The following is a 19,213-nucleotide window of genomic DNA, read 5'->3' on the forward strand; positions in this document are numbered from 1 at the left end:
ATGAGAGAGAGAGAGAGGGGGGGGAGGGGGTAGATTGAATATTTTGCAAATCTAGAGAAGCTGGATGATCTTTGAGCTCTCGCAATTTCGAACATGTGCTGCGAGATCAAGATAAATCAAGATTAATCTTGCCATTAATATGTCACGCGCGAAATAACATGTCGCCGTATATATATATGTACGTATACGTACATACGATGTTGACCGAGCTTTAATATCGGGAAAAGTCGCGAGAGGAAAATCTCTTGGTCGTTTTCCAGACAGGTATGTTCTAGTGAGGCTACTCACTTCTACCGGCACAGTGTCGAGAAAACGTTAAATATGACCGGAAGAAGATCTGTTGACACTGCCCTCCGTGCGCTCAGCGAGCCAGGTGAGACAACATTTACCTTAGCCGACGAAGCGGAGGCCGTCATCTCGGCTACAGAGGATCGTGGAGCGACAGACCTGGTTTCTTTTAAGACGCCGCCTGCGGAATGATGGATGCACGGTCAATTTCTCGTCGAGAAAAGGATACGTTCGGATCACGACGTGGAATCTCGGCCTGAGGATATCGATTAACGGCCGACAGAAAGATGTCGAGTCAAACGACGCGCTGGCGAAATCGGTCGCTAAGATTTTCCGTATTTTTCCGCGCGAGAGATTGTACCATCAGGCAACACTATCAAGGACGTCGATCAAGAACGTCGAATGGAACACACGAATAGCGGTCATACGTCAAACTCCTTGACTCCGAAACGGAGGATCCGGCTTGGGACTCGTATTTTTCGCAATTTTCTTGTCAAAGTACTATAGATCAATCTCGAAAGTTATAAAAATAGCTTGTGATCACACTTCATCAATCGTTGAATATCAATCTTATATTTTTTTATTCTCAAAAAAATTAAAATACGCACATCAAAAAGTAGATGATTTGTTTTAATCTGACTCACTAATTAAACTGATATTTAAGAGATAGATTCCGATTGAAGCATTTTTCTTTCTCTCTTTCTCTCAATCCGTTGTTTTTTTTTTTTTTTTTTTTTTTTTTTTTTATACAAAAGAGGCGGATAAATGTAGTGTCTCATGAAATCTCTGTGCTACAGCAACTACACTTCTGCCTGGAGCTAATTAATTAACTGCGAATCCTGCGGGCTATATGCACACTCTTTAGCAAAAACCTACACTTTCCGCGCGAAGAGGACAAAGGCCGCGTGGCGGTTTGACCGAGAAACCGCCGGCCGCAAAATTTATTCGCTGCCAGCAAAGTGCATAGAAAGCGCATTCCTGGCGAAACCCACCAAGTGTGCGTAACGTAACATGTTGCGCAATTAGCATCAAGTGTCTCTCTCTCTGTCTGCCAGCAAAGTGCATAGAAAGCGCATTCCTGGCGAAACCCACCAAGTGTGCGTAACGTAACATGTTGCGCAATTAGCATCAAGTGTCTCTCTCTCTGTCTGATGATACGTTTCGATCGGTAACGAGACGAAAATTTGCGACGCTCTTCAAAGGACTGTCTTTGCGATGCGAAAACACTTTAATGACGAAATTTGCATACATGAGAGTCACACACGAGAGAGACGCATTGATTATCACCCGCGACAATTAAAACGCCGGTAATTGAAATAGTGGAAGCTAAAAAAAGAACAGCGTATTTTCTGCAATATATATATATATATATATATATATATATATATATATATATATATATATATATATATTAAATAATGTCAAAGATATCAGTTTTATTCTACAACTTACACTGATCTCTTTCCTCAATAAAAAAGTTTTTAATCTAATAATAATAAGATTTCAGATCAAGAATATATAATAATGAGAAAATAATTCTATTGCTTCAGCTAAAGTTTGCTCTTTTTTTCTAAACGGAATAACATTTAATACAAAATTCTTATTTCAATAAAAATTTAAGATAGATTGACAGAAGTAAACTTTAAAAAAAAAAAAAAGATTAACTTGAATATTCTGAAATTTTCGTTTTATTATTAGCGTAAATGTTTTAAATTAGATTTTAGCTGCGAAATTGAACGAGCTTTCGCATATATTTGAATTATCCGAGATCGCGACGAAATATACATTTTGACAGCGCGAATGTACGGATTTTACGCAAAGAGGCACTGCTTGATGCAAATTTTGGCGTGCAAACGTGACGTTAGAGGCGGAGCCGACAGGCACATTTAAAAGATGTGCTGACGTGGAGCGTGGTCGTCGTTGTTCGCGTCTGACACGTGTACAGTGCATTTCGCGTTGTCGGTGTAGACAAACGATGGCAGGTGAATTCCGCGGGCACCTTTGCACGTCAGAAAAATTCCAAAGCGAGGAAGATAAATCATGGCAGTGGGAACAACATAATGAAAGTGCACGCGCGTGACAAATTTCAATGTTCGCTCGCAGGGGTTGGGGTTTATCGTGGATGTTATTGGCTTCGTAAATTCACCGTTTGGCATACATGCACAAAAAGAAAAAAAAAAAAAAAAAAAAAAAAGAAGAAAAATTTCAGATGACATTTAGTTTCCCTATTTATTCGAATCCGCAACGATAATTTAAAAATATAATTACGAGGTAAAATATGAATTTATATTTATTATATTACTATGTACGTTTACACCGCCGAACGTGTTAAAATTCAACAAGTGTCTTCGATGGTCGTTTAAAGTTCCCCGTTACCATCGCGTTACCATAAAGCGAGACTCGAAGAACAGCAATTTTCCATTTTAACGTCAAGCGACTAAAAGAGAGTTACATCCTTCTTCCGATATCGCGCGGTGGGATTAAAATCGCGTCAAAAATTCATGAGATTCGATCACGGGGAACAGCCTCAACCCCCAAAGTCCCACAACCCCGTTCCGACGTTACGACTTTCTCGGGCGGAAGAACACGCGACTGACTTTTCATGCTTCGGTTTCTTGCTCGTCTAGGTTTCGATCTGATCTTGGCATGGAGATCGAGGAAGGAAAGAAAGAAAGAAAGAGAAGGAAAAGGAGAAAAGAAAAGCTCCCCGCGGATGTTCGGAAAATTGTGTAAAAGACGGAAAACGGGGGAGGAGGAAGACATCCTTATACATTAAACCGTGCTCGATTTTCTTGCGCCTTCTCCTTACTCCTTTATATGCAACTCTCGTAGCGGGGCGCATTGTGAGCTTCGACTCGGTTATTCCTCCCCAGGGAGCAATATACCTCGAAGGAAAATATACTTAGACGCTTTATGTAATATTTCTCTCGTCTCGCCACACCCGAAGATGCGCGTGTATCTTTCGGGACGATATGCTAGGGCCTTTCGAATTCCCGTACATCTTATATCGCGCGCGTAAAACGACACGCCGAGAATTATTCGCGGCCAATCTCGCGGATTAAAAGCAACGAATGACGAATCGACGAGACACGCCAAGTCGGGAAAACGAGCGAAATCGCGTAAGAGAACTTGCTGAAACTCCATCTGTACAATTTTCTTCTTGTACACGTAGCTATTTGTCTCGGAGCATTACGTGCGAAAAAGGAAAAAAGAGAGAGAGAAGGAGATCAATTTTAAAACCTATATAAATTTCGTAACGTGTTTTCATTTCATTTCAACGGACAATTTTGGTAGAATTTTCGGCGACTTTATTGTCGATATATATATATATATATATAGAGAGAGAGAGAGAGAGAGAGAATTCTTATCCCTCGATTTCTCGAAACTTTATATTTAATATACAAAATGTACTTTTATTTCTTTAATCACATAAAACGTAGGAAAAAAAAATATGTATAACTATAAACAGGAAAATCATTTATTATAAGAAGCAAAGTGCCGGTCTTATTTTCTTGAGCTTCACGCGTTGTTTCATCCTCTATTCTGTCCTTTTTTTACGACGCTATAGAATCCTGAATCGAGTCTGCTCTTATTCTATCGAGGACGCGTCAACGAGGAATACCTTTCTTCTCTTTTCTTTTACGTATTTCTTTCTTCGGCGTGTGATTCAATATGGAGAGAGCTTGTCCGTTCTCCATGCGAGCGTTTCGGTTCGTCGATGTTCAACTCCATATAGCAATGCACGTTTTATCATTCTCGTCCATTCTTACCAAACCACAATGGCATAACAAAACAACACTTTTTTTTTTATCTCTTGTCTCTCTTTTTCTTACGCGATACATTTTTTTACTCCTTTTCCAGGTGAATTATTATTACACGATTAGTTTTGCTCGATTGCTCGTCCGTACACATAATCAATTATTACTATGATATTTTTTTTACATTTTTATCGTTATACAATATAATAACCTTTTGTTGTATTTTATTATTTTTGCGTATCGTGTTGCGTTTCACTGCATTTAAAAGTATCGTTATTCAATATTATCGAATTAATAATTTAATCATGATAGTAAACCGCGTGGAGAGATTGGGAAATTATTATCAGCGAATTAACTCTGTTAAATTGCTCATTCATTTATACAATAATAACTACTACAATGTGCAATAATTGATAATAATAAATCAGAGAAAATAAGTGCAATATTAAAAAAACAAAATAGAAAGAGAGAGGTTTTACGTTTATAAAAATGAAAAGTAAAAATAAATTATATATATAAACACAAAGTTGTGTTTTACATCATAAAAGATTTACCAACAAAAAATCAATATATTACACGGTATAAAGATTACCGTGGACGCTTCAATTATTGTATAATTGGCGCTCACTCGTCATTCTAATATCATTCCCGTATTCTCGAATTAGAATTCAAAGTTTGACAAATTTCGATAATAGGAATAGAACGTCGACGAAGGTAGAGCGATTTGCCAGGAAATTCCAATTTGAAGTAACTTTACTCCTTACACGAAATCGATGTTTATCCCTTATCGACACTTTGAAAGGTCCCGGATAGACTGCAAACACCCTAAGTCAGCAGAGTGCGCGCGAGAAAAGTGGGGGAGGAAATAGGGATGGCGTGAACAAAAGCTGGAGAAGCGAGATCGAGGACGAAGTGGAAGATCCCGCGAAGAAGCAAGGATAATGGATGAACTGGCGAACTGCAACAAAATTCCAATTTGAAGGAAGTTTACTCTCTGCGCGCGCGAGGAAGAAGAGCGTCGCTTCGCGGTCGTTGCACTATTGTAAAACGGCGGGGCATGATGCGCTCGGTCCGTGCTATAAAAGGACCAGTTACGGCCGGATACAAGGGATTCTGACGTTGCAATTTGAAAACAACAATGAGAAACATGTGGACACTGAAAGAAAAAAGACTGGCAAAAAAATGAGAAGAGAAAGAAGAGATATATTGTCGCGATGTGATAAAAGCAGAGCACGTGACATTTTCTACTCCTCGAGACAAATCGTACGGATAAGTAATACTTTGAAAACTATTCCTTATGCGAGACCAAAGGATTTATTTCAAAAGTATTTTAAGGCGCTTTTCCACCACGCTTTTTTCGAGTAACTTTGAATAAAAGTAATTACTCGTCTCATTTGTAAAATAACAAATATTATTTTGCGTGTAAAATTATACAAATCAATATTTTCATTCGAAACTTGATTTTTACAAGTGCTTGCACATTAAGCGGCAGAAAGAGAGAAAGAGAAAGAATGTGTGTGTGTGTGTGTGTTCTAGAACACTTAATTTTGAACGTCGCGATCTCGCTATTGATTGTTCACGCCGGCAAACATCGTGATGCGAAAATGGAGCTTCTCATAACGCCATCGGGTGAGAAGTTCCAATAGGGCGCAACTTTGGCAACTACAACTTTGGGCGACATGAAGGGCGGATCGATGCCCGTTCGTTATCGACATTTTAAAATGCTCGGCGAGAGATACAGCCCGGGTGCCGATCAATCTACGACGCCGGAAGGAGAAAAGAGGGAGAGGGTGAAACATGTACGCCGCGGAGAGGGAGCGAGATTGGGGGTCGGGGGAGGAAGCGGGATGGTGCCGGGAGAATGAAGTTCGCGGGGAACGACGATAATGGACGAAGCGGCCAACTGCGACGAAATTCCCAGGCAGTTCGATGAAGCGCGCCGAGGAAATCGAAAGGCGAGTTCGAAAACCCGAGATGATACCCGAGGCCGATTCCGGAGTGTCCGGAAGTACGATTGATTCGTCAACGCCGATTGGTCGTCTCGGGGTTACCGATACCGAAGATCGGTAATTGAGCCACCGTCCCTGCCAGAGGCGCCAAAGCGAGGGACAGAAAAGAAGGGAGGGAGGGAGAAACGATAGGTGAGAGAGATTGTATGCCATCGGCAATCGCCGCTTCCCGCATCCCCCTCCACCAAAACTCGGATAATTCTCGCGCGACGTTCCGACACGACGCTCGAAAGCCGCCAAAGTTACGAGCTTGCAGCTTCTCTCTCTCTCTCTCTCTCTCTCTCTCTCTCTCTCTGTGTGTGTCTCTGTTTTCCTGACGAGACTTGCCAAACTGAGAAAACCTCTCTCTCTCTCTCCCGATAGTTGCCTTTCAACCCGTCGATATGCAAGTATGTAGGTTGTAGGTCTCACGGGAAGTTGGTCTGCATAACCGCTTTGTACTAATTTTGTTCCGACGACGTTAATCGACGACTTGTCAATCATGTATGTATACGAAAGATTCAAAAAGCGTTGCTTTCATGTCAGTCCTCGTCGTCACAAACACGATTTCTTCATTATCTTTAGTATCTTAACAAATTATTTAGATATTTACGTATTTTATATACATATATATTGCATTTCTATAAAAAGAAATATATATGTAAACATAGTGAAATAAGAAAGTTAAGCTGTATTGAAATGTATGTGCATAGAATTTTACGCAATCTATTAATATTACATTAAATTTACAAATTCTTAGGAAAGTTTTTTTTAATAAAATTTTCCATTAAAAATAAAAATCATTAGTCAGATTAGTTACTCTGTCTGATTACTAGATGCGATTCGTCTCATAAAGAATTCCACTACGCATTTCGTGGGAATTAAGTGGAATTCTGCTCGCCGAGGAGAAAGATATCCTCGTAACGGTTGATACGCGCGGATAGTCTCGCGGGATAAGTGAATGGGGAAAGAGCGAGTCTCCATTCCGACAGTGAAGTTTCTTGCCGAAGGAGTTCAGCAAGAAATCAAGTCGCCAGACAGTGACAAGGGAAAGGGTTGCTGGTTCTTGGAACGGCAAAAAAGGAAGGAGGGAAACTTGGAACAAAAATGAGGATGGAAAGCAAGAAACAGAGAGAGAGAGAGAGAGAGAGAGAGAGAGAGAGAGAGAGAGAGAGAGAGAGAGAGAGAGAGAGAGAGAGAGAGAGAGAGAGAGAGAGAGAGAGAGAGAGAGAGAGAGAGAGAGAGAGAGAGAGAGAGAGAGAGAGAGAGAGAGAGAGAGAGAGAGAGAGAGAGAGAGAGAGAGAGAGAGAGAGAGAGAGAGAGAGAGAGAGAGAGAGAGAGAGAGAGAGAGAGAGAGAGAGAGAGAGAGAGAGAGAGAGAGAGAGAGAGAGAGAGAGAGAGAGAGAGAGAGAGAGAGAGAGAGAGAGAGAGAGAGAGAGAGAGAGAGAGAGAGAGAGAGAGAGAGAGAGAGAGAGAGAGAGAGAGAGAGAGAGAGAGAGAGAGAGAGAGAGAGAGAGAGAGAGAGAGAGAGAGAGAGAGAGAGAGAGAGAGAGAGAGAGAGAGAGAGAGAGAGAGAGAGAGAGAGAGAGAGAGAGAGAGAGAGAGAGAGAGAGAGAGAGAGAGAGAGAGAGAGAGAGAGAGAGAGAGAGAGAGAGAGAGAGAGAGAGAGAGAGAGAGAGAGAGAGAGAGAGAGAGAGAGAGAGAGAGAGAGAGAGAGAGAGAGAGAGAGAGAGAGAGAGAGAGAGAGAGAGAGAGAGAGAGAGAGAGAGAGAGAGAGAGAGAGAGAGAGAGAGAGAGAGAGAGAGAGAGAGAGAGAGAGAGAGAGAGAGAGAGAGAGAGAGAGAGAGAGAGAGAGAGAGAGAGAGAGAGAGAGAGAGAGAGAGAGAGAGAGAGAGAGAGAGAGAGAGAGAGAGAGAGAGAGAGAGAGAGAGAGAGAGAGAGAGAGAGAGAGAGAGAGAGAGAGAGAGAGAGAGAGAGAGAGAGAGAGAGAGAGAGAGAGAGAGAGAGAGAGAGAGAGAGAGAGAGAGAGAGAGAGAGAGAGAGAGAGAGAGAGAGAGAGAGAGAGAGAGAGAGAGAGAGAGAGAGAGAGAGAGAGAGAGAGAGAGAGAGAGAGAGAGAGAGAGAGAGAGAGAGAGAGAGAAAGAGATCTTATGCGTGATCAATAATTGATCGGTAAACTAAATCAGTAAGCTTTTGAATTATAATTATTTTCAAAGCTATGTATTACATATATTTATCAGATTGTCTTTCTCATTTTGAATCGGCAATATTTTCAATCAATAGATTTGATTACGATTATTCTCGAAACAATATATTTTATTAATTAGTTTTATTTTATTGTTATCGATTAACAATTATTTTCTTCGATGCAATATGATAAATTATAATTTATCAATTTACTAGTCAATTACTATATATGAATATATACATAGATATATTTAAAATACTTAAATAAAAAAATATATATTGTATACAATTCATTTATAGAAAATATTTATAAAAAGATTTTATATTCTAATATAGCACTGTGCGTTGTTTTTGGATAATATAGGTATATTAGAAATAAAAAATTGATAGCTACGATTGTGTACAAAATATATAGCCTTCCGCGATCGATCGATCAAGCGTTGTGTGTGATAACCGATTGATTTATTACTTAAATAGTAACACGTGCAAGCGTATTGACAGTTCAGCATGCTGTCAATAGCGACTGCTTTCACAATTAATTGAGCAATGCCAATGTTAATCGAGTGAAATATGTGCGGTTCAGTGATTAAGCTAGTCTGTAAATTGAGTATCTGTGACTATAAGCATCATAATTGTGCATTGATTTGACACACACTGTTATAAATTGCTTTAGATAGTAAATATTATAAAAATGGCTCTTTTTTTCTTTTACAATCTGCATAATAGATATAAACGCTCTATATAATGAAAGAAATAAGAGGAAGAAACGTGAAAATTAAAAAAGTAAATGAAGAATTCGAGAGAAACAAGACGCGACGAATCGATTATTACTTAATTATAAATCACATCATTTGTTTTTAACAATTAACGAATAAACCTTATCTCCTACAGATGGGAGAGTAAAATAGTGATTGTTGCCAATATCTTAAGTATCTTATCGGCGAATGGAAAATGAATCCAACGACATTTCACGGACGACAACGTATGGGCCCAGCCGTCATAAATCCAGCATTTCCGGCCCGTAACGGAAAGTAATATCGAAGTTTGTGTCGTCCCATTCCTACACGCGATTCCAGCAGCGCGAGCTTCGTTTTCTTCTTTCCTTTTCCTACGCTCTTCGATCCGATGCTCTATAACCTGCCGCCCATCTCGTCGCCGTCACCCTTTTTCACGTATGATACGCGATATATCGGCGCGAAAATGGCATCCAAAGCACCGCAAATTTATTTATGCGGACGCATCCGACGCGTCTCGGATGCAGGCGCATCGCATTTCACGTCGAGATATATAAGCGATACGAGAGCGCGCGTTTGTGCGAGTCACCGAATTCATCGAAAAAAAGTCTGCTGGGTTACAGGGTGATGAAAAAAATGTAAAAAACATAATGCGAAGAAATAAGATGTAGTATAAAATTAGTATGACAAAAACTTTAAAATCTTTATGCTTTTTTAAAAATTTTGTTGAAAAATATTTACAACACAGGAAATAATAATTATGCTAATAAAGGGGATATAAATAAATTTACAGGTTTAATAAAATTATTACAAAGAGCATATTTTTATGATGAACCGTGAATGCAGAATTACGTATTTATGCAAGGAAATAATAAAAAGTATCCTATATATTAGAATATAATAATTGTCACGATTAAGATAATTAAAATTTGACGCAATCTCAAGGTGGCAGATACTTTTGATTCACTTTCTAATCTTACTAACACATTACTGAAAACCAATCTCAAATAAACTCGCGCAGAAGTTGACTGACGCGGTAAAATCTATCAAAATCCGATCAGAACTATTTATCCAAAGCTTGACCACGACAGCTTAAAGTGTAAGTCCGGCTTAAAGCTGAAGAGCAGCTTTCTAATCGCGTTTCAATCTCCGGAACTTAACCCCCGAGTTTGACTCGGAAACACAAGATTCAACGATGATTTTCCTTAAGCCGCTTTTCGTAGCGCGAGAACCGCGAGTGCAAATATATCGGGTGTTAATTAAAGGCACGTGGCAGATATATGTATGTGCAATATCGTTTAAGATATAAAATTATCATCCCGTGGTAAACGCGACACTCGGTTCGCCCGAGGTAATAAATGTTCCTGTGCTAAGCTCAGCAAGTAATTACAGTGTACTTCCTACTCTGCGGTAATATACCTATGCTAATACAGTGCTGTGGCAATTAAACAGCCATCCTAGCAAGAGCATCTATTAAAATTGTACTAGATACTTGGCTTCCAAATAAATTATATGAAGCGTCTCAAACGAGGCTCATTGTCATTTACAGCTTAATATTGTCAAATTGTCAATAATTAAATTTTCTAAACTCAATATAGATTTATTAGTTAAAAGAGAAAAGATATGCAGAAGAAGATATGGAGGAGATTCCTACGTTACTACATGTTTTATACAATATTATTTTTAGAAAAAAAATAATATACATATGTATGGGTTTTTAAGTTTTAAATAACTATTTTTTTCCATGGATTTTCCTATGTTGTTTGGAATATGTAATAGCAGTTCGACCGATGTTTCATCCAGTTCACTAGATTTGTTTTCTCGCGTAAGAAACAAATGGTAAAAAGTCGTTGCACGTTTCTGCCACATTCTAGGAGACATGGATTTAGAAATAGCAGGATCGATGCAAGACATGAGCAACGCGGATCCTTGAAAGCTCGTTGCAAATATAGAGCAAGTGTACTCCAGGGACACATTCAAGTGCACGACTCTATCTAACGGGACACGAAATCAATGTCGCACGAGAGGTATTGGGTGGAATTTAATGCGTGGCAACTAATAAGTAGAACGCAGAAAAATATGTATATCCTAAGTAGGATGTCATGAAATGCTTATTCGATCAGAAAATTAAACACTTAACCACCAGAAACATAAGCAATTTTTAAGCATCGATTCTATGTATATAATTGAAAAAATATAGATATTACAAAAAAGGACGTCGTTTATTTTATTTATTATTTTAGATATTTTAATTGTGTTTTAATTGCGTCTTAATTTTATCTTTAATTGAATAAAAATATTCGCAAATCTGAAAAAAAAAAAAAAAAACGAAAGAAGAATTAATTTACTGTTTTAAAAATATTTTGCGTTAGAAATTGTGTGAATTTTATTATTTGAAATCAATATCTTCACATAAGTATAGTATACTCTGAATTATAATATATCTGCAAAATAACTCAAAACGATGAAGCAAAACCTATTCCCTTGAAATTGCCCATAATGAAAAATAAAATCGATATGGCAACGGTGACAATGGATGGAGAATTTGCCTACGGAGGGCAACAATCGCGTTGAAATATCGTTATATATTTCACAATATATTCGCAGTATATGGATTTTTAGATGCAGAGAGCAATATTCCCGAAAAAAAAAAAAAAAAAAAAAAAAAAAAAGAATTTACGCGTACAAAGCTCGCGAATATGAAGTTTTCACATCTGCATCACATATTGTGTCAAATAGCGAAACAGAATCACCATCATAAAAGAAAATATCGTTAGTTGCTCTCGTTTTACAAAATATGATGATCCGATGATGTTCTCCGCGGTTTATTAATTCAATCTTGTTACAACGGGAATTGTGGTTGTTTATTTTCCGACAACACTCGCGTCGTGTGTCGAAAAGAATGATATCGTAGTTGCATTAGAAAGAGGGGGGGGGAAAAAAAAAAAAGAAACATATGAGACGTACATTTTGATCGCGTCCAGGGTATTCATCCGGCGTAAATGACTTTTATAAGCGGCGTAATCAGGCACAAAATAATGGTGCGAAGTACGTGGTGCGTGGAACGTGTCGCGTTTGAATCATCCGTCCGCGAATCGATTGACCGACTGATCGATCGACCGATCGATCGATCGGTAAATCGGTAAATCGGTAAATCGGTCGATCGATCGATCGATCGATCATCCATGCGACAACCCACGCCCGAGCTAATTCGACTGTCGTAATTAGCTTCGTTTATCGGTCGCTACCGCCTTCATTCCCAGGCGTGTTACGAGGCGCGGATATAATCCCGCCATCGCGCCGGCGACGGTGCCGGTGCAAACAATTAACGTTGGTCTCGTTGTAACTTTGGTGGTGATTACCACAATTTTCGCATGCCGATACTTCGTCAAGCTGCCTCGCGGCTTTATATATAATCTTGTCGCTCAGATACACGTTAAAGGCGCGCTAGGAACTAGGAATGCCGATTTATTTTATGCGATAACAAAGGCGATCGATACGGATATTGAACATCGCGTGTTATACTATTTCACGAAAGATCGTCGAGTGCCGATTTGTCAAAGCCAAACGTGCTACTAATGTATGCGAGCTGCCGCTGTAAGGATGAACGGAATTGGAGCGAAGAAAAATTTCACGAGCAAACTTTAGGAGGATAAAAAAATTTTTCAAATTACGCGGAGCGAGTAGTAAAAGGGAGAAAGAAATGAAGAAAGGGGAAGCATCAATATTTCGAATGGTCGGGATCCAGTATCGAAATCTAATGAGTAACGTCAGAGGTATAATAGAAAAGACTCTTTTATTACTTTCTTTTTTTATTTCATCCGCACAGACGAACGAGAATGATAATTTTCGCGAGAAATTTCATGTAACGAAGAAGCATTGTGCGGACCGTGAAGTGAAGAGCGTATAAAGTGAAGCGGATAGCAGAAAAAGGAGAAGTTTATTATGTGAAAGGAACACGGACATTTCCCCTGTGTGCGACGAGAAGCGGAGATTAACAAAAACAATCCTCCCGAGAAAAATGGAGAGTTAAGAGGCGACAGAAACATCTGAGGGTCCATTGGGGTTTATTAAGAAACACATACAAAGTTACTTGGTAATACATGCGTTATGAAACACGATACGTATAAGGGTCCATGCATTGCTATAAACTGCTATGAATAAATTAATATAATTATAATAATAATTTATTTCACAATTATAAAAATTAAAAATATGATTATGAAATGTTAAATCTCCAATTTCAATATTACGTGGTTAGGTGGTTATAGGACGCTGTAAATAAAAAAAGCATGTACTATAAAATTATATTTATTATTCATGTAATTCTATTATAGTTTCTTCTAGTGCAATTCTGAATTAAATATTAAAGTTTCTGGAATCACGCACAATGAAATTCGACTTAAGTAAATTAGGAAAGTGTGCTAATTTAACTTATGCGTGGAAACTTCTCCGCAGCCTTAATATTCCCTAAACTTTATCGCAATATTATTCCAGGTCCTAGAAAATAGACGCGCGTAATACAATTTTTAGTATACGTGATCTGGCTTCGGTATGCGTTATACAAGTACTTGCGAATATGAATATGAATGTAAGGGTGCAGAATGAAAAGATAGAGATTAAATTTTTTTTTTAATTTTCACGAATTAGTTTTTTTTGTTTTTTTTTTCTCGAAATTCCCTAACATTTCTTGCGAGAATATTTGACGTTGCCGCGCAGACAACGATGAGGCTCGACGATGGTTAACGGCAAAAATGTGATTCGTGCGCTATGTTAACGAGCGTGTCTAGCGGAGGTTAACGACGTACTGTTCTCTTTAACCGGATCCGCAGAGGCCCAACCCTTCCACTCGCGAAGTTCAGATAACGAGGCAATTTCATCAAAAAGATAGGATTTTACGTGCGCCGTCGATTATACCGCTTCGATTAAAGTTGGAGTTAATTTAACTTTTTTTCTGGGACCATCTCGGATCGAGTATTCCTAAGTTTTTCGCTCAGGCTTCAGCAAACGATAAAGGTACATTTAATCACTATGTTTTATTTCCCGAGCACTTAATAGGTGATCTTTGATGGATTTCAAAAGGGAAAGGCTACGCGACGTAAGCCGCTTAACGAAACAAAACCGATCATTAATAGATTATTGAAAGAATCCGATTTATTATAAAGGTTGTTGTAATACCTTTTTTTTTTTTTTTTTTTTATTAAAATGTCAGAAAACATACACCCTATAAAGCAAATAAAATTTAAATAATAATATTTAATAAATAATAATAATAATAATAATTTACCTTTCTAAAGAATATAAATTCCATTTTTCAGCTTTTTTAGCATTCATAATCATTTATAACACTTGTGGATCATAATAATACATTCTTATAAACTCGTAAAATCAAAATGTGCAGCAAGAATGAGCACCTTACTTCCTCCGTAAACATAATAAATCATAATTTGTTTTTCCAGTATATAACAAGCGGAAAATATATTCTCTCTCTGGTACAATTTGTCTCGATTTTTTATGCAAGATTGTTAAGAGATAACGCACATTTGATTACACATTAGATTTATCTTTAGCTTTAAGAAGAAGGATAGATTTTTCAAAATGCGTAAATTAATCGATAACATCGCGAAAAAAATATCTAAAGGAACAATTTCGCTCTTTTTATGAAAAGCAAGATAATCGCGGCATTTTAGTGCAATTTTTTTTCACGTCGTTACGATTCCTCTTTCGCGTAGATATCGATGATCGTATCGATCGGCGATGAGGTTGTCGCGTCCATTCTTTTTTAGTTGAGCGCACGCGTTGCGCAGGAAGAGAGAGAGAGAGAGAGAGGAAGGGGGCAGGAGGCAAGAGGGAGTACGCACAGCCAGCGTAGTAAACATACTACTACGCGCGTACTACCGTTCAGTCGTATTATGAATGAGGCGCGCGCGACAAAACTCGGAAAGGTCTTTACTCGCCGAACGATCAATATACGAGTGTGAAATAAAATTTATTCTTATAAGCGTCTCTAGAACATCTATTCTTGCATCGTATTCTTTTAAAAAGTACACATATAATATATAGTATTGTAGAGTATACTATTATGTGTATACTCGCATGTCGTGTATAAAGATGTAATATATTTAGATAAAGTATATAAAAGAAATAGAAAATATATATTATAGAAGAAGCTTTTTTTATATATTCACAAATAAATTTAAATCTGGAAACTTGTCATATGCAGCAGGTAATTTGTCATCATTCTGATTTGCATGTATGCATGTAATTCTAATATTATATTTTGAATTTAATAGCAAGTGTATAAAATATTTATTTAATAGGCGTTTTATGAATTATTTTTATTGCGAATGTCATAAAGTAAAAATTTGCATACTATTTCTATAAAGCAAAGAGTAAACTAAATTATAAAATAAATACGTTTTAATAATTTCACACAAATAAATATATTATTTATATATACGAGAAATATTAATAAAATATCCAAAGTCTTTAAAATCCTTCCACGTGACGTACACTGATTGTGAATAGCACGTACGATAAATCATCAACGGGGAGGGGGGAGGGGGGCAGCATAATCGACGCAAAGCAATGACATATTTATAAAAGATTGATCGCCACGTGATAGCGTAGCGTAAAACGAAATATGCCGCGAATGATGCCGTTCTATCATCGAGAAACACCCCGACAAGTCGGAGCGGGGGGGGGTGAGGAGGGGGGGATAGGGGAGTACTCACATTTCTTGTTTTTCTCGCCGACGACGGTGCCGGACAACAATCCGAGAACGATGAGCAGTAGCAGCAGCAGCAGAGGTAGGCGCGTTTTCCTACGCCACGGCACCGCGGCCGTGCCCCACGACATCGCCGACATGTCCGCGCGTCTCAGCGCGCCTCGTCACTCGCGACGACCGGCTTCCTCCTCGCCGCCGCACTGGACGCGCCGCCGTGACACATAACCGCGCGGACGCGCGCGTCTCGCGCGTTCCTGCTCGCGTTGACACGCGTTACCTTGCCCGCTCGCTCGCGATCACTACCGAGGATCGACCGAGAGCCGGCACACGATACACGATACGCCAGTAACGCTACTATATATCAAATATGTGTTAGGATAATCGCGAACCGCGAACCGCGAACCGCGAACCGGAAAGCCGATCGGACGCACACACCGATCGCGAGCAATCGCGTTCGCGGCCGACGACAGGCTACCGCGAACGCGCCCACGTAATCGGCATCTGGCCGACTGTTGGACAGAGGTACCCGGTAACGCTCGACTCCGGCACTTGGACGACGATGACGACGACGACGACGACGACGACGACGACGACGACGACAACGACGACGACGACGACGACGACGACCGTCGCTCACGGTGTTCGCGCACTAGCGTCGCGCCGTTATCGATCCCGTTACCGCCGTCGACGAACACCCATCGCCACCCCCGCGTCAAACAGCTTCTCCTGTCGACGTGCGCTGGCGCCATCTCGCTGCGCATGCGCCGCGTCTATTCGAATTTTGACACTTGGAATGTGAAAACGCCGCGTGACGCTGTCAGATGCGAATTTTTGGCACGAGAGGGAAGATATATCTTGGAATGTTTGTGTAGAAAGAGAAAATTAGAAATGCACACATCTCTCTCGATTGGCAGGGAATCCGGAGGAATTTGATATTGTTCGAGTAGATGGCGACGGCGACGACGATGACATACTCTGGCTACTATATTCTTTGCTCACTCAACGAAACGTGACTTTCATAGAAATGATTTACTTGGAAATAAGCTCAGGTTCTGAATATACATCTCCGAGTCCTTTCGTTTCTTTGTCTTGGAATTCTTATGTAACTTCGGGTACTGATAAAAAAATGTTATTTCCTTTTTATTTCGTTAATTTCTGTGTAAAGTAAGTTGCTAGGTTGAATTATTATTACTTGCTTTTACAGATATGCAAGAAACAATATCTTACTTTTTATACATGCATTTCAATGAATGTGTCGAGCGAATTCTCCATGGAAATTTCACCTTTGTAATCCTAAACGAAAATCTATTTATCACGCTAAAAAGATTCGCGGTATCGAACGTGTATGTAAGTCGAAATGTCGCGCAGAACGCGGAATGTACACTGTCGTACAATAGAAAAATGTGAATCCGTCTAATAGAATGGCACGAGGAATTTCTCCTTTCCGGCATTGCAATTGCTATCGAAATCGAAGTTTCGCACAAGCACGACGGATAACACAAATCGTTTCAGAGAGAGAGAAAGAAAATAATTTACATATTATGCAATATACAGAGAATAGATATCCAATCGAACGATAACGCGAACGTATCTAGTCACGGCGCAATTTTAGTCTAAATAAATTTCTTACAATTTTTATACACAGAGAAAATATTATAATATAAGAAAAAATTACAATATCATTTTTCACGTGGAGCATACAAGGGAAATTACAATTTTATATTAAATAATATTATATATACATACGTGTATTATTACAAAGAAGTATTGTAATTATTCAAATATTTCGAAAGCTCAAACAAATGCATAACGTCAATTTTTACAGTAATTTTATAGTAATAAAGATTTTAATAAAGATCTTCATATTTCAACTTTACAACAAAAGAGAATTTTTCAAGTAATTTGTATTGTAAAATTTTCTTCATATTTTTCTCATATATTTAATTTGGTAAAACAAACGATCTTCGTAATAGCACGCTGACTCTATCTAAACTGCGTTTGATAAATCATAACCACTTTGTTATATCAAATATCAATTGCGTGATCGCAACAAAATATGCAATAAGCTATCGAATGACTGATTGATCAAGAAAACTAATTCGCGATCTCAAAAACTTGTATCAAGAAGTAGTCGAGGTTGTTATCCAACAACATTGGTGTAATTTTAGAATTCTTTGTCGTGAAATTCAATAATACTCGTTTTTTTTCTTTCTTGTTTAGTTGCGTTTAAATGCGCTTCCGCGCGGTACAAAAATGCGTGAATCATATATCGTATCCGAGATCTGATTCATCTTATCGCTGCAAAAGTAATCGATCTTCTTATGATAAGACAAAGTTAACCGATTTTGATTACAAAGTGACTGTGATTAGAAACTATATATCGGGTGGCGTGCAAAGCGATTCGAATCCTCGCGACTAAACTCATCGACGCGTTTCATATAAATTATTTAAGATATGCTACCGCGACAAGCTTCTAATTGAGTTGGGTAAATGCTAGAATATATTTATATCTGTCGTACAATAGAGAATATAAAATAGGAATTCAATGTTTGAAAATAGTCGCGGATTTGTTATACTTGGCTTCGTTATTATTTTAGAAACTTAAAAAAAGCTTTAGAAATTCAGAAATTCACTCTTTGTTTTAAAATCATTATAATTTTAAGAATATAAAACATGATATAAAACATGTATCTTATTCATAATTTAGCTTTTCATACTTTATAACGTACGAATAGATTTCTTTTATTTAAATATTTGAATCTTTAATCGTTTTCATGTATATAATTTTAAGGGAGAAATAATCAGTTATGTCAGTATAATAACATTTCGAGAGTTATGAATTTGACATTACGTCAAGCATTTTTAACCTTTAAAATATATAATTAATAATTAATTTATGAGTTAAAATAAAGATTTGTCCTGTAGAAAATATAATTGAATCTCAACTGTTTTCTTTTATCGAACTAACTTTTTTATAGTAACTGTACACAAAAAAATTCATAAAACTGAAAATTTTAATTCTACAGGACAAATTTTTACTTTAATTCACAAATTAATTATTAATCTTATATTTTAAAAGACTAAAAGTACTTTTTGCGTAATGTCAAATTTATGAATCTCTCAAAAATATAAAATGTATTAACCTGACGTAGCTGATTCGTATAGTTTCTCCTTAACGTCAACATTGTTATAGAATTTTTAACGTCCTTTTACATAAGGCGTCTGTGAAAAATTGTCCGACTGTGCAAATGCAGACTTTGCTTGCAGTCACACCCGATCTCAGCCACGAAACCACGCGGAGATACATTCGTTACACCTGATAGCGAGTGCAGCAACGTACGCCGCGTCGATAACGTTATCGCTGATGCGCGATCATTTTTCTCCCTCGATCAAGGCCTGTTGACGTCATTCTGATTAATATTCGTTCCGAAATATGACCGAAAATCCGCTTCTTTTGTCGGCCGTTCGTCGTTGGGTTGGCTGAACTTTGACCGTAAAAATCCCTCGGAAAAAATGAAAATCAGCATGTAG

The 19,213-nt window shown here is 38.3% G+C and overlaps 2 protein-coding genes across 5 annotated transcripts in view; one reads left to right on the forward strand and one right to left on the reverse strand.

The window, feature by feature from the left end:
- LOC140674374 (uncharacterized) overlaps positions 1 to 16,365 on the reverse strand; it is a 168,311-nt gene extending 151,946 nt beyond the window's left edge. Inside the window, exon 1 of the mRNA XM_072907850.1 lies at positions 15,690 to 16,365. Within this exon, the coding sequence (XP_072763951.1) occupies positions 15,690 to 15,822 (133 nt within the window). The 5' untranslated portion in view covers positions 15,823 to 16,365. The remainder of the gene's footprint in view (positions 1 to 15,689) is intronic.
- LOC140674375 (uncharacterized) overlaps positions 1 to 19,213 on the forward strand; it is a 204,455-nt gene that overhangs the window by 176,909 nt on the left and 8,333 nt on the right. The window contains exon 1 of one of the 4 annotated variants that reach the window (XM_072907856.1): positions 16,710 to 16,731. The exons of the other annotated variants lie outside the window; for them this stretch is intronic. The gene's annotated coding sequence lies outside the window, so the exon portion shown is untranslated. Of the gene's footprint in view, positions 1 to 16,709; positions 16,732 to 19,213 lie in introns of those variants that run through there. 4 annotated transcript variants of the gene reach the window in all.

The sequence above is a fragment of the Anoplolepis gracilipes genome, chromosome 16 (assembly GCF_047496725.1).
Source record: "Anoplolepis gracilipes chromosome 16, ASM4749672v1, whole genome shotgun sequence".
NCBI classification, from domain to species: Eukaryota; Metazoa; Arthropoda; class Insecta; order Hymenoptera; family Formicidae; genus Anoplolepis; species Anoplolepis gracilipes.